Source organism: Macrobrachium nipponense, chromosome 39 (assembly GCF_015104395.2).
Source record: "Macrobrachium nipponense isolate FS-2020 chromosome 39, ASM1510439v2, whole genome shotgun sequence".
Taxonomy (NCBI): Eukaryota; Metazoa; Arthropoda; class Malacostraca; order Decapoda; family Palaemonidae; genus Macrobrachium; species Macrobrachium nipponense.
This window is the reverse complement of record NC_061099.1, coordinates 13,980,878-14,002,866: the sequence shown is the minus strand read 5'-3', so window position 1 is coordinate 14,002,866 and position 21,989 is coordinate 13,980,878. Positions and strand designations below refer to the sequence as shown.

Sequence of the window (21,989 nt, the reverse complement as noted above, 5' to 3'; positions counted from 1 at the left end):
TTAGGTACTACCAGTACTCACGGAATCTGCTCCCCATGAGTCTTGGGTCTGCCCTCGCGCCTTTACGTTGATCGATAGCGGAAGACGAAGGTTACATAAGTGGCTGACAGAGTTCGTGGCAACGTTGCCGGTGCATTCGTTCTGCGTCGTAGATATGTCGTATGTTGTCTGTGTGAATTAAAAGTGATTCAATTTTGTATGAGTGTGACAACGTTCATTTATGAAAGTGCTCGCTATGTATGTAGAGAAGGCAAGCAGGGGGGCGAGTGTGGGTGGGTGGGGTTTTGGTGTGAGTCGGCGCCGACTGATCGGTCGCCAGCAGCTTCTTTCTACTACGTCTCTGCTACAGTGCTATTACTAACCACACAGGGGCTGGGTGGTACCTGAGGCAGATATGCCAAGTGTCGACTGGAAACAGAATTTCATTTTATTCAGTGATGTCTGATAATGTACCCCCGAATGGTGACGTTGGAAGTGTCCTGCTGTATTTTATATAACTCTTCTTCATTCTGACACGAGTATTGAGATCCGGTAGAATTTTATATCTTCGTTCGTCCTTTGGCGCCAACATGTCATGGGCACGTTCTTGGCACCATTGGCATCCCTGGGGCAGTTGTTGATATATAACAGGGGGCGAAGAACTGCTACCAAGTTAGTTGACGGTACACCTCAAGAGAGCGGGAAGTTGAACTCGTGTTAACGGGCTTCGGCCCTTTTGTATTTTACCATCTTATCGCCAGCGGCTGTTCTACACAAGAATCATAAGAGAAGAGGCAGTCAGGAAGTTACCCGAGATCGTTGACAGGACGCTTTTCCGTATTTCCAGCTGACCAAGAAAGCTCAGTAGTATTATATACATTCCATAGGACAACGAAAACGAAGGAACGCAACTTTATTCAGCTTCGCTTTATAAAGTAACATCCTGCAAGTGAAGAAGAACCCTTTCAAGAGGGAGAGGACTTAGTTTCTATAGAAGCGTGTAGCGTCTCGACTTCCTGAGGAAACCATATAATCTAAGACAGCCTGGGAACAAGAGTATAGCGCGATGGAAGTACTGACCAAATCGTTGGGCTGCATACCTCGCACCCTTTCAATTTGTAAGCTTTGTTGTGTATCTGGTAGGAGTACTGTCCCCTCAAGCCGTTTCATATACAGGCGGCCTTCCTTCGACCTTGACAAGCTACCTCGGGTCCACCGTTATTCAACTACCTCATTGCCCACTAACAGCACAGATGATATTCTAGCTCTTTCTACTAACACTACTAGAACTACTGACAAAGGTATATAGAGTGAATGGCAGGTCGGACTCTGCCACCCACCCACCCCCTTACGTGTTTTATAACAGCAGAGTAGAAGTGGCACCAGCCCCAAGCACTCGAATTGGATTTAGCTTTGCAACTAAAAAGAAAGCTTTCCTCTGGCAGAGTGTTTTAGTGATTAGGTCATACACTGAAGACGCTTTGCTTTTTATAGTTAGATATTCCGAACCACTTTCTTCCCAGACAAAAATTCACACAAAAACTAAAAAATGGCTTGGCATTATACAGTATAACCAACGGTTATTTTTCAGAGCTTCATAGTTTTAAGAACGCGCGCACACGCAAAAACTTACTATCGAATTCACTGTACCTGGGAATAACTTACACGAGGCAGGTTCTCTTATAATTTCCATTGGTTGAAAGTTATTCCCAAGGTAAAGTGAATTCGATATTAAGTGATAGTGGTGGCCTTAAATCTGAATATATGAAAAGTTACGGTTGGTTAAATGAATTAAATATATCATTTTAATTATAATTATATATATTATATATATATATATATATATATATATTATATATATATATATATATATATTTTATATATATATATATATATATATATATATATATATATAATCATATATTTATATATATATATTATATATATATATATATATAAATAAAAATATATATATATATATCATATATATATAATATATATAATACTATATATACCTTATATATATATATATATATTTTTAAGCGAATACCACAGAAAATGTTAGTCAGAAATCGAAAAGCTTTCGTCTTTACTAAGACATTGTCATTAGCTTCCTTGACAATGTCTTATAAAGACGAAAGCGCTTGGATTTCTGACTATCATTTTCTTGTGGTATTCGCTTATTTAAGGAAGTCACGTGCATCTACTGTGATTTTTAAGCGCATATATATATATATATATATATCTATATATATATATATATATATATATATATATATATATATATATACACACACATAAATATATACTGTATATATATTATGTATAAATAATTTTGCGTGCGGGCATGTTTGCTTGCATATGCTTTTCTTTGTTTATGTGTTTGCTTGTTAACATTTACAAAGGTTGAGATTTATGAATAATCGGGTGAACACTGTAACTCCAGCCTTTTGTGTTTGCATTTATTAAGTGGCGTACGAAGTTTTCTGGAACCTTTTGTCCCGATCACCAGATCCCAGTGCTGATAAAAAACTGAAGTACAATAAGTAAACTTGTTAGAAATATAGAGAAATTTACGATCCAAACATACTACACAGTTAATCTAAAAAAAAAAAATTAAAGCTTAAAGTATAAAAACTTTTGAGATGAAAGACGCTGTAAACAGAGAAACATTTATGGGAAGCAAGACCTGCATTTGTTTTAAAATAATGATTAAGCTTAAAATAAGTTAATGAGCTCATAGGTCCCAGTGCTTGGGCTTTGGCCTAAATTCTATATTCAACTTGTAAAATAAGTTATGGGCCGGTGTAGAGGACGTTGCTGACCACATTTACATATCCCGAAAAGATGATTCAAGAGTCCTTGTATGGTATTTTTATGTAAATATAATGTAGACTAGTTGGTCGAGCTATTGAGATGTTTTTAGTCGTTTCACGAAAAAGACCCGTAGTGTTTCAGTTCATTATTATTATTGTATCACCGTTCATATCTTCATTCCGTTTAACTTTGCACCCTCCTCTAAGAATTGTTTCATAGTGTAACTTCGAGGTTTTCCTCCTTTTGCATCTTTAAAACTTTCTTTACTCTCAACTTCCCTTTCAGCGCTGAATGACGCTCATTATTTCCCAAATTTGGCCTAAATCTGATATTGCAATTCGAGTTTCATGAAAAAGTACCGAGGGAAAAAGTAGCGGGTGGTCGGTTGGTGATCGGGACGAACCAGACACACTCGTGAGACAGACCAGGGAGGGATGCGTGCTTGCCGATGGCGCAGACTTATTTTTAGTTAGATCCATCATGGGAATACATGCCGACTCTCAAGGGCATGCTAGATAATCGATCGAAGTTTCTGAATGTCACATTTGCGGCAAGCGAACTCCTGCATAGTTGAGGTCAGCACTAGTTGTCTAAGAATGTCATAATTCAAAGGATTCTTCGAGACGGTACGAAAATATGGATGTGTATCTTTTATCAACATAGAAAGTGACAGGTAGACTAAAGTGTACAGTTAATGGTCTGAAATGCTGTAATTATATATGTGTGGTTTTATATATATTAATATCTATATATAGATATATATATATATATATTATATTACATACACATACATACCTTAATTAATGATGGATGAATCCACCTACAGAGAAAATTCCACAATCTGAACCACTTTACACTAAAAAAATCTCAGCAGCACATCAAACTCCATACACACAGTGCACCAGTCACCTGCGACCTTCACACCATTTATCCACCACCGTATGTCTTCCTCTTCTCCTCCCCTCCTGAAACTTTTATTTGCACACTTACTTCATTTACGTATCGTCCTCCATTGGTTCTATGTGACTACGAACCCGCGTAGAACAACAGTTTCTCATAAACTAACCTCTCTCAGTTCTAAGTATCAACACATCTTTTAAAAGGTTTTAACCCTATGCATTCTTTGTACACTACAAATACCCGAACAGCTGTTTCCTTTCAAGATCGTCAACTTTTTATTTTTATTGGAGTCAACTTCCACACGTCACTTTTTTAAAGGAAGCGCCTCAGCGGCGTGTTTGGTATGGTATTAGCGTCCCACCTCGGTGGTTGCGGGTTCGATTCTAGGCCATTCCATTGAGTGAGAGATGTGTATTTCTGGTCATAGAAGTTCACACTCGACGTGGTTCGGAAGTCACGTAAAGACGTTGGTCCCGTTGCTGAATAACCACTGGTTTCATGCAACGTAAAAGAACCATACAAACAAACAAAAACAAATCATCCGATATACAGTATGAATCAGCATTCAGTGTTCCAACGTCTTGGCTTTCATTAACTCTTGTAAAAGTACTTGTACTCACATTGACTCACTATTCTGTCTTATAATTATCATTAGTTTCTGCAACTTCTGTTCACTGTCCATAATGAGTACTGTAACCCATTTTCTTATATCCCGCAATATGGCTTTCTCTGACTTGGCATCTCTTCATTTATAAAGATATTAAATTATGGGAGAAAAAAATAAGAAGGGTAATCAGTGCATTAATGTAGCTATTTTACCATCTTAATTCCTTATATTTATTGGTCTGAATTGTATATGGATCATTATTATCAACAGTTTTAACAGTAGTTTCATATATTTATTTGTATTTTTTTCAGGGTGCATGTCTTGCAACCAACAAGTCGCACATGCCTCCACAACCCAGAGTCACTGCACTCCACTAAATCCCTCTGTGCACACCCACTCCACACCTACCACTCCAGCTACCCCTACCCCCCCTACCCCGACCCCGCCCCAGCACCCCCTAGAATCAACCGAAGGACTGAACTGGATTTTGAAGAACTCAGAGCTCTCCAGGTAGCGGGTGCCATTTCCCTCATCGATGTGAGACACCCAACAGAAATTGAGAAATCGGGCGAGATTCCTGGAGCCATTAACATCCCATGTAAGTAAAAACTTTTTTTTTTTTTTTCCCTCACCGTAGAAACCATTTTTTTCTGGTGGCTATTAAGATCTTCCCATAGGCAATTTTCTACCTTCTGACGACGAAGTGGAAGCTTTAGGTACATTGACCCCATTTTTTGTGTTTAGACATTATAGACCATTTTTAAGTATGAGTGATTGCACATTTTGAATATGGAGGAGTTTATGCAGTTTTACTTTAAGACTATAGCTATAGCCTTGGTGTCTAAGTAAAATTGACTATGCATGTCAAAGATAGATTTTTTAAAAATTTTATTGAGAGATACTCATATTACATAACTTCGGTAAAGGCCTTTACATGGATAGATGAAGAACTTCTGTTTTTTTGGTATCTGGACAGATGGTTTACCACCCTTCTCCATCCGCTGGTTTATTTTTTATAGTGAGTGAGGTTTATACCGCCTATACTCTGTTTTTTTCCATCTGTCCATCCGCCTGTGGTGTTTGCACATGGTAACACTGCATCCCGGGCTTTAAATAATATCCTATTTCGAATATTAACGGTGTAATTAGCATACAGTAAATTATCAAAACACTTTTCAGCTGCAAATGTACACCCAGATATCTTTTTATTTACCTAAAACTTACACATAGCGTGACCATTTAAAAGCCCGGGACGCAGTGTTACCATGCGCGACCACTACAGGCGGATGGACAGATGGAAAAAAACAGAATATAATATATGCGAGATCATGACATGCAGGAATATCCATAATTTGCGCGTGATCGCAGCAACACGTTATCTCCCTTAACAGACCAATTAGAACTTTAGAGCAGTAAGATTTCTGGCAGTACGTTTTATGCATTTAATCAGACGCCATCTTGGCGCCACCCACAAGTTGAAGAATGTTCAGTTGAAAGTTCAGAATAAATCTGCCTCAGATCATGTAACGTAGAGAGATTTGTCAGCGGAGAACAAAGCACAATAAGCCGTAATCTCGTTGAAACTGTTGATACTTACCCCTCATATAGATTAGCTGATAGCCCTCCCTCTCTTGACTGCCCTTTTACCTTTTGTGAATCAAAATTCCCTTACTTCATTTGCCAGACGTGTTGCAGCTCTGTGTATTTCCTGTGACGCCGTCTTTAGTATTCAGTATCCGATTTCCTATCTTTCTGACATTGCCATTTTTAATACTGACGTTCACCTCCCTATTATTTTATTAATACATCTCACTCCCTTCATTTAAGAGGTAGTACCATCTGCCTAATGAGTCCATTTCCCTCTGATTTCGCAACGCCCATCAAGTCGCTCAGACGTCTTAGAGGCATGTAAGGTCTTCCTTTTCACTTGTCGATTTTAACGGTCTTGGTTTTTTCTTTCTTTCTTTTTCCGAATGTTCACCTCACCAACTATACTCGGTTTTTTCCATCTGTCCACCCGCCTGTGGTATTTGCGTATGGTAACACTGCGTCCCGGCCTTTAGATAGTTATATTCAGCTTACAATTCAACATTTATAATAATATCCTATTTCGAATATTAACGGGTGTAATTCGCATACAGTAAATTATGAAAAAACTTTTCAGTTGCAAATGAACACCCAGATATCCTTTTATTTACCTTAAACTTACACATAGTGTAACTATGTAAAGCCCGGGACGCAGTGTTACCATAAGCAAACACCACAGGCGGGTGGACAGATGAAAAAAAAACAGAGTATAGTAACCTTATACTTTTCACACTATTGTAACCCATTTACTTTATATTTTTATTGTAAGACTTTCTCCCACTTTTTTTGTGGTCCATTGTTCTCCGCTTTGGTATATGTTCTGGTCAGGTCCCTCATTGGTATGTTCTCCAGTTGCCTTGAGCACATCCCTTGTTATTCCTTGTGGGTTTGGGTCTCTGCTGTGTTTCATCTGCCAAGACTCTTCTCTCTCTCTCTCTCTCTGCATCTTCAGTTATATTCTCTGTTGATTCCACCAGCTTGTCAACATCCTCTAATTCAGGGGTTCTCAAACTTTTTAACTGCTCGACCCCCTTATGAAATTTCACATTTTCTATCGGCCCCCTAGACTAGCATTTAATATTAAAAAATGTCAGAATCAATTAGAGTAGTATTAGTTCAGTACCTGACATTCAGTATGAAAAAAAAAAGTAATACTTTGTAAGAAAATATGTTTGGAACTTTAGATGTACCTAGTATATGTAAAATTCTCTGACACGTTCGTTATTCATCAACCACCTTTTGACCCCCTGACTCGGTTATTCATGCCCCCCCCCCCATTGACCCCCTGACTATTCATAGACCCCTTTGATGATCCTATTGACCACGTTGAGAACCCCTGCTAAAATTACTCGTAAACCATTTCTATGCGTAGATTTTCTTGATTGTCTAAGTATTGGCGTCCTTAATCCATATTATTATTAAACTACAAACCCCCTTAATCCATATTATTATTAAACTACAAACCCCCTTAATCCATATTATTGTTGTTATTAAACTACAAACCCCTTAATCCATATTATTATTATTCAACTACAAACCCCTTAATCCATATTATAATTATTAAACTATAAACCCAGCTTGCAGCCTTAGTTGGGAAAAGCACGAGGGCCCCAATAGAGTCAGGTAAAGACGTAACAATCGCAAATTTAGGAGAAGCTGTAAATTAGATAAATTAAAAAAAAAACGTAAATAAGTATAGAAAATAAGGTAAATGATAGATCAAATATGAAGAGAATCATGTGGTTGCTTGTTCTAAATTAAGCATTTGCACAAACTTTGAACTTCTGAAGTTACACTGATACACCTGCAAGAGTTTTATTCCTGCAATCATAGCAGGAATAAAACTCTTAGAAAACCGTAAGGCAATAAACTTGACATAACGAGAGGCAAGATTGCCAGAATAAACGGCATATCCAGTGCAGTAATACTGCTTCATGTGGAGATGAGAATGTAAATGATTAGAATTATCAACAATTATACACTGCTTGTTGCATAATTTTAATGGAACGGCGTTGCCAAAAATTAATATCAAGATCACAGATGAGGAATATTTTTTTTTCGAACAATTAAGATCTGAGTCAGGTGCTCCTAACCCAAAGGTTGGAAGGTGAACTGGGGCGACGATATTCAAGCTTGACTTGGCAGAATAGAAATATTTCTTGGACGGGTCTCAACATCGTAGAAAGATTTTCTCACTATGCTGATTTTATTCTATTTTATTTTTTCAAGAATGACTTAGAAAGGACTTTATCGAGATTCTTGTAGAAACTCCGTCGATGAATAGGTCACGTTGGGAGGTCGAACCAGTGTCGCAGGCTTTTTAAATTTACCTTATCTTTCTTTATCTGTTTAGCCCCTTTTGACATCCCCCCCCCCCATTTGTTTTGAGAGTGGGATTCCACTCCTTCCGAATTTTATTCTTAGCTGGAGCTTACCGCTTTCTATCTATTAATAATTGAGCACACAATAAACACCTGTAGCTATTAGTAAGGCCAGGTGACCAATTTCAACATAGATAACACGACAAACACACACACACACACACACACACACACACACACACACACATAGATAATACACACACACATTTATATATATATATATATATATATATATATATATATACATATATATTAATATATCTAATATTATATATATCTAGTACTAATAATATATATATGTGTGTGTGTGTGTGTGTGTGTGTGTGTGTGTGTGTATGTATGTATGTATGTATGTATGTATGTATGTATATATCTTAAAGTTGAGAGGATGTCACATCATTGTTCTCTAAATAGCCGATGAGCAAGTCTGGCTTACTTTGAAAGTTAGAATGCTGGAACGTGAATCATCACCTGAAATATGAGTATTGTTACATGCCTTACATAACATTTTTGGCAGCGGTAATTTTAGTTACCCAGTACAACGTCGTTATATTTTTATTATTATAATTTCCAAAAGTTACTAATCTAATCTAACATAATAGCAATAGTCAACTTTGATAAATTTGTGCATGGAATACTATTAAAACTAAAATATTGTATATTTTCACTAATAAAAGATAAAGAAATAATTCATAAGTCCAAATTGAGCTTTCAGGAAACAAAAACCGCGTAATTTATTTGATATTGAATTTTTACCTAAGAAATTCACTTTTACCTGTACAATTTTGCGCTTATATACGATGCTAAGGAGATATATAAGTGACACTTCACTTGGAAAGCGGTCATTACTTAAGGACTTGACAAATAAATAAGTTAGCCACTAAGTTCTTCACTTGTTGCAGCCTTTGAAGGTCGTTTAGTCGGATCACGCCGATATAAACTGGAGTTATTTTATTGCTGAATAATGTAATTACGCATTTGGCCACGTAGGTGGATGATGATTTTCAAGGACGTTTTATTTATTGTCAGTAAGTAACTGTTTCGTGTTACTAGGATCGGTTATTTTTTACGATATTCTTCCGTCTTGATACAATTCAATGTAGCTACGTAGTGCGATCTGTAATCACGTGGAAATTTTACACACACACTACTACTACTACTACTATATATATATGAGCCGATGTAGTACGAAGATACACGTACTTGAGAATATCCTTAAATACAAGTTATGTGTGTGTTCCACGTCTTGTAATTAATAAGAGAGAGAGAGAGAGAGAGAGAGAGAGAGAGAGAGAGAGAGAGAGAGAGAGAGAGAGAGAGAGAGAGAGAGAGAGAGATGAATGTTTGAGAAACGGTCGACGAGCCAGTTGTGGTTGGTTGGCCAATTTACAAGCGACATGGTGGCGCCAGCCGCCGTCCCCCCACTAGCTTCCCAACAACTCTTTCTACCCGGCCTCCGCACGTGACTGTTGATAACTGTTTTGTTTTGTACCCCCACACTCCACTGCATGTTTGGTTTGTGCAGCTATTTCGTTGCCTTTCTCCATGATCATACACGTGAATGTGTGTGTCTTTACCTTCACGTTTTTGAAACGTTTTTCCTTTGTGGTACGATCTATCACTATTATAATTTCCCACGCTAATTCTGGTTTATAGAATGATGCATAATGTTCAGTTATATACTTTGTATTTCGCCATATTACATGTTCGTTAAGAATCTGTGGACATCGGTATGTAGATTCAACTTTCGTCTGGTTATAATTTCTGAAGTGTAAGCCATTACTGAAGTACATCTCCATTCAAAATGTGACGATAGCCATATGGAATATAAACCTTAAATAATCGTCGATTTCAAGAAGAGAAAGTGTGTGCGCCGAATAGGATGTGCATATTTAAGAGAAAAAGATAATTTCACAAATAAAAATACGAAAGCAGTAGAGTAAGGTGCTGGGAAATACGGTTGAATAGCAGTATCGTCCTCTTAAAATCGGGACCCCCGGTGGCAGTAATGGTGCCAGAGAGAGCGTTCCAATTTCATATTAAAGGTGATGGACGATCTCTAGTATAAAATACTAAGACATTTGGTCACCTGACAAGATTGTGGTTATTTTGCATAGTCTTTTCAGATGTTAATTTGCGAATGCTTGCCGTACTTACACGTCCGCCAATACATTATTGTTCGTTGTCAGATTTGGGTACGAAACCATTATCTTATTTCTGTACTGCTGGACTTTCACAAGCAAGACCTTGGGTACATAAGTAATTTTTCATTTGCCTCGTATTGTATATGACGAGCTATTTTCATAAAAAGCTAATCATGTATGAAATCAAGTTATTGATAGATTATAATGGTTAGTTTATGCAAAGAACATAATATGGGAGGTTAGGGATTTTGCAAACCCTGGCAACTGCGCAAGATCGGGATGCGCAATAGTATTGTTAAGGAATTAGGATACATCTGCTGAGGTTGTATGCGAATCTAATTGAAAGTTTACAGAATAAAAATATTTTTGAAAGTTTAGTTTATGGTACTCCATCTACGCCAGTTTCTTAAATGCGTTTTCACTTGTACCCTTCTTTATTCAGTTCCTCTGACCTCTGGTAACTGATAGGAGACATGCCGAGTGGCTGTGCCCTTAAAAGGTGGTCATGGCGCCTTTGAATAATTCCATCCCCCACCCCCTTTTGTACACGAATGCATATTCTGCAGCTTTTGTAGCATTATATTTCCCGCTCATATGTTATTGATTCTCTCAGTATTAAATGTTTAGCGTGCTTGTATACATAGTTGTAAAAGTAACTGGTGTGTGTGTGTGTGTGTTGGGGGGGGGGGGGGGCGGTGGTTAAGCCAATACTACCCGCCTTGGCTAGTTTAACCTTGAAGATATGATAAACAAGTATCGATGAAATGCTCTTTTATGACTTGCTTCCCTTTCGCCAAGCTGTTTTAAAAGAGGAAATATAAATAAGGTTCTAGATGAATCGGGCAGTGGTACTGTGACTTTCGTACTTAGCTATTGATACCTGTGCCCATGAATGTTGAGGACGAAAAACAACAAAATGATCTTGCTATCGTTAACTGCGGCAGCAGCAGCCCCATGGGCTCTTTCCTAGCCCAAGCTGCTTGGGCTAGGAAAGAGCCCATGTTTTCATGTTCTCCTCGCCTTGCAAGATGTCGAATGCTCATTTTTTTTGTGGAAATTGCTTTGAGGACCCGTTAAATTTGTAGCCAATAAGGATGAAACGGTCGACTAAGTAATGACAACAATTTGAGCAAAGTTCCGCCATTGTATTCAAGCTTCATAGCCCAACAGGGTAACGGAAGTAATCGGCAATAATAGATCTTGGTTATCTTCCAACTATATTTAAGTGATTATTTTTCGCACTTACTGTTCCCTACTGTTCCAATCTCTTGAAGGTGATAACGTTAAAGTTGCAGAGAGAGAGAGAGAGAGAGAGAGAGAGAGAGCGCCATCGATTTTGTTATGTAACCCTGGTTATATAACAGCCAGAGATGTCCCAAGGCCTAAACCTTGAAGTTGTTGTATCAGAGACCGTTAGCACTGGTTGCTGACGTTATTGTCAGTCTCGTGACGATATTCACCCCCCCACCGAAAAACAATAAAATAACTTTGAAGGTTGTTATCAGTCACTGAGAAACCGTAAATCACAGACTTCGTGCGTCTGGCAGGTCATACTAGTCCACTGGCGCTACTACGTTTATACTCGGAAGAAGTTAGTCCCAAGGGGATCTGTAGTACCAAGTTGCAATTTCATCGAAGAATTTAAAACTTTCGCCTCTTGGACGAAGATATCCTAATTTACACTTCTTTTATTGTCAGGGCTTGAGTTGGAACAAGCCCAATAGGTATAAGCTTCGCAAAGCTAACTTTCAGAATAGGTTTTATGAAAAAAGAAAATGACATAAATTGTTACAAAATTTGATGTCTACACAATGACAAAATTTATGGTTAAATATATATATATATATATATATATATATATATATATTACTATATATATATATATATATATATATATATCTTGTCATCTGAGTGGTGTTTCTTAAGTGCCTGGTCTGGCTCTGCCTTTTCTGATACACCAATCAGTAAGACGAGATAAGGTTTGTTGATATATACCTTCGTATCTGTATTTTAGGTCTGTAAACTGTAAGGCAGAATACATTATAGCCCTTGTACTTGCTTCCAGATACTTTTATGTACGGTTAGCCTATACATGAAATTAGGCGAAGAATTTAGCCAGGCATTGAACGGCAAAGGCGAAGAATTTAGACAAACATTAAACGGCGAAATGTTCAATATATACTTGTATAAAGTCCCTCGTCAATGAAACGCTTCCTGGGAGTGCAGACGTCTATCACAAATAAAAGAAATGATCGAGATACAAAAAAAAACTCTCCAACATCAGTCAGAATGTATTATGCGGAAGATAAGCCATGAATACAGGGTGCAAGTTGGAGGATAGTAAGCGGAAGGGTAAAATGTTTCAAATACTTCCCAGTCGCCTCCCAAACGACCTTGGGACGACGACGCGAGTCTGTATCAGATGAAGGATGTCTGGGCATGAAAAAGGGAGTAAAGTGAAGCCAATTCTTGGAGGCCAAGTGCATAAACAACACACGGCAAACTTCCAACATGGCTGACGTTTGTAAAGCGAACGCACTTGAAAGAAAACGCAAAATAATGTTTGCTGGATTGGGAACACTGGAACCTTTTTAAATATACATTTGCTTTGAAAGAGCAAAATTGTTTACTGCATAATTATGAAAAACTATATGAAAACAATTTTCACCCGATTTAAATGATAATGATTTGTAATTATTTCATCGGTTCATATTCATACCTATTTCCCTATGGTATCACCTTGAACCATAATGAAAACTTGAATATATGTCATTCAAAATAAATTTGTCAGGATAAATCAGGTGTTACCACTCCATAACACACACACACACACACTACAAGTAATTTTTTTTCTATCTTTGTCAGATAAAATCATTGCTATACCTCTTGCATTTTCTGTTTTGTTCCTTCCAATTAGAATATATATATATATATATATATATATATATATATATATATATATATATATATATATATAGTGTGTAGACTTGAAATGAATGAAATATGAAATTTATGCTGTTAAGACAAGCATGCACGATAGTGATAAGAGGGAGTTGTAGTGGTTGGATAGCAAGATAGAGAGAGATCCAGAATGCAAATGAGATGAAGTACAAGGAGATGTGAAACTGGGGAGAAAATCTACCAGTTACCTTAGAAGTAATTATTAAAGAAGTTGGACGACAAGATAAACTGAAGGCAGAATGAATATATATACATGTAGAATATATATAGTATACACACACGTACATTATATTGCAACAAATCACCGTCAACATGCGATGATCATTTATGCATACAGCCAGGAGAAGGGTGAAAAGAAATTACTTGAATCGAGTGCTTTCATCTATTTCTACACCTCATCAGGGTTCAGGTACAAGTCTTGTGTGCATATTATATATATATATATATATATATATCTATATATATATATATATATAATATATATATATATATATATATATACCTATATATATAGATATATATATATATATATTAGAGAGAGAGAGAGAGAGAGAGAGAGAGAGAGAGAGGCTGAGGCCTTTGTGGGAGCATTTCCTTACTAGGCACTAATTCGTTTAGCAAATAGGCTTGGCAAGGCAAATAGTGTTAAAGAACAACTATGTCCTTAATAACAGTGAATGCCTGCAAGTGCTTTTAATACCTTTTTCAGTCAGATCCTAGATTCACAAATGCTTTTGTAGCTCTTCCCACTACCTTCTCTCTGTGTCCTTTGAATTTAACTATGTTATAAAATAATTTTTTTCTCTGGAATTTTTATTTTTTTCAAGGAATTTGTACCATGAGTATATTAGCCTTGTCAGGTGCCTCACTTGTATGAATAAATATAATGCATATATTGATTGCACTCTGTACATACAAATAAATGCATATTGTTATTCCTAGCACAGATGAATAAGTACATGTTATTCCTAGCACAAAGATGGTAGGTACTTTGTTATTACCACCACATCTGCACAGCAGTCCATCATGCATTGTGTGCTGGTCCTTACTGAGTAAAAGATAAAAATTAGGCTTATACTTGACACAAAGAACTAAAGGATGTTTCACCACCCTGTAGTAAGGAGATTTGAACAATGTAAAGGGCACAGGAAGAGGCACAGTACATACAAGGAAATCCTTGTCCTTGCTGTAAGTTATAAGGCAGGAATTGTGCTGGGTCATACTGCACACACGAGGAGAAAAGGCCAAAGAGTGTAGCATATTGTAGACCTTAGCAAGTAAAGGTTCTTTGTAGGAACCCAACAGTCACAGCTGTTTTGCTCTTTACTTAATTAATACTTTCCATTTGTTTTCTTTGGTGTGTTTGCACTCAACCATGTAACTTCATCATCTTAACCTTGCCCTAAATTTCACATCTCAGTGCAAGAAAAAGTCTTTTTGGCAAGTTTTTGTTTGTCTTAGGTGCAACTCATTGATCTCATTAACATACTCTCAGATGAGTTAATGAAAACAGAAATTGTTGAGGATCAGAGGAGTCATATGAAACCAGTTTTATGTTATCAAGGTCAAAGGGAAGACTTCTATAAGATAATTTTTGCTCAAGGCTTATTGGCTTCCTTTTTGGGAGTTTTGCCCTCTTATTTGGTGACATTGTGAAAAATATTGTATTTAAGTTGAAAGAGACTGTCACTGGACTATAGAAGGAAAATCATATCCTATCCTTAACTTTACTTTAGTTGCCAATTAAAAAAAGTTTTGCCTAGGATCATTGGATGCTATTACCTTAAATCTTATGAGTATGGTTAAGGTCTTAGTGTTTGGAAAAAGCAATTGTAATATCCTGGCCATAACTTTTCAATTTTATGAGGTTTCAAGGGATTTTTTGTACTCGCAGAAAAATGAACAGATAGATCGAGCATACTCGGATGTTCTCTGTTGTACGATGAAATTATGGTTTTAATTCACAACTCCAAAGAAATGCCTTTTTCTGAGTGACCTTGCAATTTGCAGTAGTGTAAAGTTCTACCTTACAACTAGTTGTATAGTTTTTATGTATTTTGTAGACTTAAGTTGACAAGAAATGAAAATAGTTAATACCCTCAAGTGTTCTTTGAAATTTAAATATGTATAATATCCACTTGTAACAAAGAATACATTAAAAAAATATTTATAAGCATTCTGTGCAGTATTTATGAAGTTTAAATTTTCTTAAATGTGTCGCATTTCAAATCTACCAATGGAGGCAGTTTGTTTTATTTTTATAAAACAGTTCTTAATAAATATATAACTAATGTCATTGTTTCTTGCTCTCCAGTGTGCAAGGTGAAGGTGGCTCTGCAACTGTCAGAAGAAGAATGGGCCCGTGAATTCTGCATGGAGAAGCCATGTAAACTGGACCGCAACTTGGTGTTCTATGCCAGAGGCCCAAATGCCTCAAGTGCTGCTGTTGAGATTGCTCATCGACTGGGCTTCAAAAAGTTAGTATGAAATATTTCTTATTTTTCTCCCAGTACAGTATTTTATTCCAAAGTGGATACTTATATAATGATTTTGTCTGCAGGATACAAAGGTAGTGAAAAAATTTAGGTTGTTGATGGAAGAATTACTTCTAAATTGTTGGAACAGTTCTCATTTTGCTATTGTGTAGCACTTAGTGTGTTATTGTTAGTCAAGGTCTGAAGTCTATCTGGAAGATGGTGAACTAATACAGCTGTAGTTGAGATTCAACTACTTTGCTCCTTTAATATTTAAACTTTTTCCCTATTAGTATTTGTATTTTCATGTAAGATTTTTTTTTTTTTTTTTTTTTTGGGTACTGTTGAGAGTGCCTAGTAACAAAGATTACTCTTGACAGCTACAGCTATTCTCAACATCAATCATAAGCAGCCTTTGTAATTTGAGGTTGCTGAAGCTTAGATGACCCAAGATTTCTAAGGGTAGGTTGTTACAAAAACCAATTAGTACCTATAATGGAGTACAGCTTTCAACTGGGGGATTTAATAGTAATAATAATAAAATTTATTTTCAGTTCATGGCCTTATACATGGAGTATACAAAGTATGTATAGACAATAACATCACAATCTAGGTACATGAGATAACATGTTAAAAATGATTAATCAGCAATACCCACACAGTTGCTGAAGTAGTATGAAAGATGGCAATAACAATAATTAATAATATTGAGAATAGTTAAAAAAAATTTTAAATTTTAACAATTAGTGAACAAATTGTATATATAATTAAATTCCAGCTAGGGACCTTGGGTGGTTACAGTAGTCAGATCCAGAAGGCTAAATATGAAAATTTAATGTAGCAAAACTCAAAACTGTACTGATAATAGTGATGATAAAAAAAGGAAAATACTAGTAATATCAATAATTGTAGCAATATTATAATAATGACAGATTCTGCAGATGACACTTGGCAAAAATTGAGATTAGTCATTATGGGACAAGCTCCTTATTTTCCCATCTTTCCCACAATTTAGATCTTGCCTTTGTGTGAGCGAATTGCTGCTGTTTCTCACTTGGGTTATCAGACTGGACATTGTTCACCTCACAATGATTTTTAAATTGTCCAGGCAATTTTCTGTGAGCATCTGATTGGCGGAGTGGTAGCAAGAAGTGTTTGTGAGGCGTCTCAAAATGTCATTGTGAACAACAGTGATATGTCTCACGGTCTTTTGGGTATAGATTGTCCATAGGGAACATCCATAGACACTGTAGTAGTATGAGCAGAAGAGCAGCAGTTTCATGTCTCGGTGACAGAAGGCAAACCTCCTTGCAATCATGTTAGCTGCACATAAGCTGCACATAATTTATAACGCCTTTGTTCTATGTCTTCCGTATCTTTTAGGTCGTCAATGATAATGTGACTCATCTTTTAGGTCGTATATGATAATGTGACCTAAATATGGAAATTCATGCATGAATTCCAGCTGATGATTTCTGAGGAAAATTTCTGGTTCTGCAATACATATGCTTAAGCGATCTCAGGAGCAGCAACATGCACTGGGTCTTGGTTTTGTTGTATAGGATATCAAATTACTCTGCTTATTGGTGGTAAGTGTCGATGAGTTGCTGGAGACCTTGCAGTAATGGAGAAATCATAACTGTATCGTTAGCATAACAGAGATTGTGTATAGTTGTTTTGTTGACAGTACATCCAAATGGGAGTAAGTTCAGTTTGTCATTCGGGGCATCTGTGTACGTACGTATTAAACGGGTATAGTGAAAGAATGCCCCCTTGCCAAAGCCCATTTAGGGAGTCAAAGGTGTATGACAATATGTCACCCGTTTAACACAGAATTGCTGCGTGGAGAACCAGGAATATAAAATGCCAATAAAATATACACATAGAGGTGTGTGTGTCTTTTGCAGCTTCAGGAAGAGCTTCAGTTAGTTTACTCTGTCAAATGCTTTTCTCACATCTACAAAACATAGGAAAACAGGAGAGGCTGATGATAGGCAATAGCTCAGCAATTCTTTCAGTATGTAGATACAGGTGTGGGTTGAGTGGTTTGCTTCAAATCCAAACTGGTTGTCAGTGGTGCGTAGAAAGGGGAGAAGTCTCGCTAGACTCAAGTATCTTCGACATGATCATAGTGGTTGCAATCAGGCGGTAATTGCCAGGGGAGCTGCATCTTAGCTTGTTTTTAATTAATGGTATCAAGTGAAGGAAGAGTAGGGAGTCTGGAAGAAACTGGTAAATTATGCACACATTGAATAGGGCAGTTGACAAAAGTAAATTATCAGATGGCTGATGTTACCTGGTTTAATATGATCTGCAAAATGAAATTGAATGCTATGGGTAAGGAGGTTATCTACACCCTTCAGGAGTCTTGATCATTTATGCAATTCAGGATATTGTTGAAGTGATCGCCCCACATATGACAGCAGGTCACCGACTGCTTCCCCTACTCTCTGTGATAGCTTTTAAGTTTTGGGATTTAGGGAGTGGATGTCTTTCCAAAGATGAGGATAATCACCGGATTCTAAATTTCTAGACGTTGCATTGGCTCTTAGTTTCTTTTCATGTACCTGCAGTGCTTGAGAGCAAGTTTGAACTGTGCTCTCGCCTGTCTCATTAGCAATGCAAAGTGTCCTTCCCTCAGGCTACCATTATGCCTTCACAGTAAAAACATTTCTTGTGAATATGTATACAGTTACCTTGACAAAATCTAAAGGTAGCCCTGCCAGAAGCAAGCACAGAAAAAATGACTAATGTTCGAATAGAATTCTTTCAGATCTCTCCTGTGGTGGTCGTTATTACATTTTGTGTTTGTACAAAGTAAGGCATCTGTCAGTTGAACTATTGACTGCAACCTGGTTTCTGTTGTCACCCCAAAGTATGTAGTTTCTGTTGGTTTTTAAAATCCCAGTTTACAGTTGGTGGGTGATCAGTTAGGGGGCTCATGGTAGGGAGGTTTGTGGTACTGAATGACACCTGTAAAGGAATGTGATCGTAGCTTGTTGCAAGATTGTAGCGAATGTTGCAGGTCACAATAGAATCATGGAAGTTGTGGGGACGTGATGCAATGATTCAGCCAGGAGGTTGTAGTTGTCTGTTCTATTTTGTACATACATAGGAATAGGAGAAGGAAGGGAGGAGCATTACATCACTAATTTGGAGAGCATGATTTTGATGGAAGCGAGCAAGTTCATTGTCAGATTGTTTTGTGGGGTGAGAATTGAGGTCCTGCATTATACAAATATGATCAGCAGGAGAATCACGATTAATACTGTGTAACTCATTAGGATCATGCAGTATTGATCATAATTGTTATTTTCCCAGGTCATATACGTAAACATTAATTATTAGGCTCTTAGAGTCCTCTCCTTTGTTTCAAGATATGCATATGTAAAATGAGGATATGCATATGTAAAATGAGGTTTTATTATTTCAGTGTAGAAATTGTGTAAAATTTATTTCTCTCTATTTCTATAAATATTAGTTTTCATACATTCAACTTCCCTGTCAGATATATACTTAGCTATAGACTCCGTCGTCAGCTAAGTATATATCTGCCAGGTAAGTATGTATGAAACTTTTATTGTACAATAAAACAATATCATTTTGGTATTTTCCTTTCCAGATCACGCCATTACATAGGTGGATGGGAAGAGTACTGCCGTATGACAGGGCAGCCTATTAAAAAGAGTCATGATGATGCTTTTGGCACCAATGGAAATTTCTTTCAAGATCGGTTTGATCAGTACTTTCTGTAAGGGAGAGCTGGTACTCCAACAATGCACTCCCTTTCTTAAGAATTTTTGAGATCTTAAAACTGTTAACATGCTTCCTCAAAAAGTTTCTATTGTGAATAACATTTCCTAAAGTCATATCAGTTTATGCATTATTGTCATCATATTGCATACCTATTTTATTTTTATATGGATTCATCTTGCAACATTTGTCTTGATTTTTCATACCCAAAAATTGGTTTGATTTTAGGAATTAATTTCATGAGAGGATCTTTTTGTAAATCTACAACTGTAGGAAGATCAGGATTGGTCAAAGAAGTCATTGCCCATTTTGTAAGTGGAAGGTGAGCATATTAATGATTCATATGATAAAGTCTTCAGCTCTTAGGATTTAAAATGAAAATAGCAGCAATGTGCAAAAGGTCCTACATATTTTTCGTAGTAGTGTAGCTCGGCATATATATCTTGTCACATATCTTGGTAGTTCAGAAGGATTTTCTCTTTCCATCTAAAGTTTTAGCCTGAGAAACTTGATGTTCAAGTTATTTTGGTGTGTTTGAGTCATGAGAGGTTAAAAAAAATTCTGTATGATAATGTTAAGCTGATTCATTGGTAACAGTTCTGCCTTTATTTAAAGAGAGATTTTCCACAAGTTCATTATGTATCACAGTGCATTCTTCTTTATATAATATTTTAAAAAGTTTATTTTTATATATGTATATGTATTTTGCTAATTCTCTTTTTTGAGAAGGATTGCTTTCTCTCCTCTTTTTTCTTCATGTTCATGCATGAACAAAGGCTACACAGATCCTTCTTAATTTAATGTTATTTCCAGTAATATGAAGTCATGATGGGTTTCTTACTATTTTGTTGACTGTGCTTATAAACCAAAATTTCATGAGAATTGGAAATTCAAAGTGGTTTCTCTGTAAATATTTCCAGTTTTGTTATTAATGAACATGTTATTGTAGTAGGATCCTTAATTGTTGCACAAAGAAAGAATAAAAAGGCTTGTAAGAAATCTGATCATGAATTTTAGAGGACTTAAGGAATGGTGTGGAGAGATATTAATGCACAAGGCACAGTTTGCACGGTATTTGTTCTTCAGCGATGGATATTTGTACGAGAGTATTGGAAGGGGTGGTTTGAAGTGATCAGAATGATTAATGATTGAGGAGTTTTAAAGGATACTGAATGTAGTTTGGCCAAGCAAATACTACATGAGTAATATGGATTAAAGAGATACGTATTAAGATTAGGTACGATGGCCTCATAGAACACGAGATTGGTAATGTGGATTTTTTGGATGTTTACATGAGATTTGGTATAGTAGAACAAAGCTGGAAATGTATGTCTTAAAAAAATGTTATGCTATTAGTAAGGAAAGTCCTCTGAACATTACATGATCATTTACCTATCTTTTAAAAAGACAAGGCATCCTGCAAACTTTCAAGGAGTATGAATACAGCATAAAAATCATGATACATTTGCACTTGGCTGTAGGTTTCATTATGTAAATCTTCTTATAGGGAATTGGGTTGCCTTGTTTTTTTTTTATTTTTAGCCTGTGTGATTCAAAAGTTGACAGGATTTAGTAACCATTCATAAAGTGCTTTTCTGATGAGTCACTTACATATTGTCCCTAAATTAAGAATCATTTAGAGGACATATGTCAGAGACTGATCAATTAGGTATGAAGAGTGATATAACTGAAGGCTTTGATACCAGCATTATGCTTGTTATTTGTTTTGAGCATAATGTAGGCTTTGATGCTTTTCAGGCAAGAGAGGCCGAGATAACAGTTTCTCTTACCAGTTGTTATGGGAGGGACTTTCATCTTAGATATTTTTGGAGTGGTAAATTGGGCACTTTTTTCCCAAGACCATGACTTTCCAGGATAATAGGTTGTGAATGTTGATTGTGATGTAAGTTGTCAAGTACCAAGAAGTCATGGTATTGGGAACAAGCACCTTTATTTTGTTTTGTTACTTGGTTGCTAATGAGCTGTTGATGGATGACTTCTTTGTAAACCACTTTTGTTGCAGTTCTTGTATTTGAACTGTATTTCGTAAATAACAAAATTACAGTGCAATAAGTTGAAGATGTTTATGATTTTATTCCTGTTATTTATTATGGTAGACTTTGTCAAGAAGTGGTCAGTAGTTGAAAGTGATTTGGATCTGATAGATGTAGACATTTACAGTTCAGTGTTTTCAAGTGTACTCTGCAACATTTTTACAGAACACTTTTTCCATTATAAATCTTATGTAATTAATTCATTGATCTAATATTAATGTCTATTTAAATTATGGAATTACAGTTGAAAGTAATATTTTCTGTAGAAAATTGTAAAGAGCTAAGTGAGACCAGTCACATTTATAAATTTCAAGCTTTCCCAAAGAATGTCT

The 21,989-nt window shown here is 36.4% G+C and overlaps 1 protein-coding gene across 1 annotated transcript; it reads left to right on the top strand.

Annotated features, from left to right (window-relative positions):
- Positions 1-377: 377 nt before the first annotated feature.
- On the top strand, positions 378-21,682 carry LOC135210143 (putative thiosulfate sulfurtransferase 1). Its single transcript, XM_064242962.1, is given in 5 exon segments — positions 378-1,097; positions 4,615-4,760; positions 4,763-4,901; positions 15,691-15,853; positions 19,473-21,682. Coding segments are annotated over 5 exon segments (633 nt in total). The 5' UTR covers positions 378-1,045; the 3' UTR covers positions 19,606-21,682.
- The last annotated feature ends 307 nt before the right edge of the window (positions 21,683-21,989 follow it).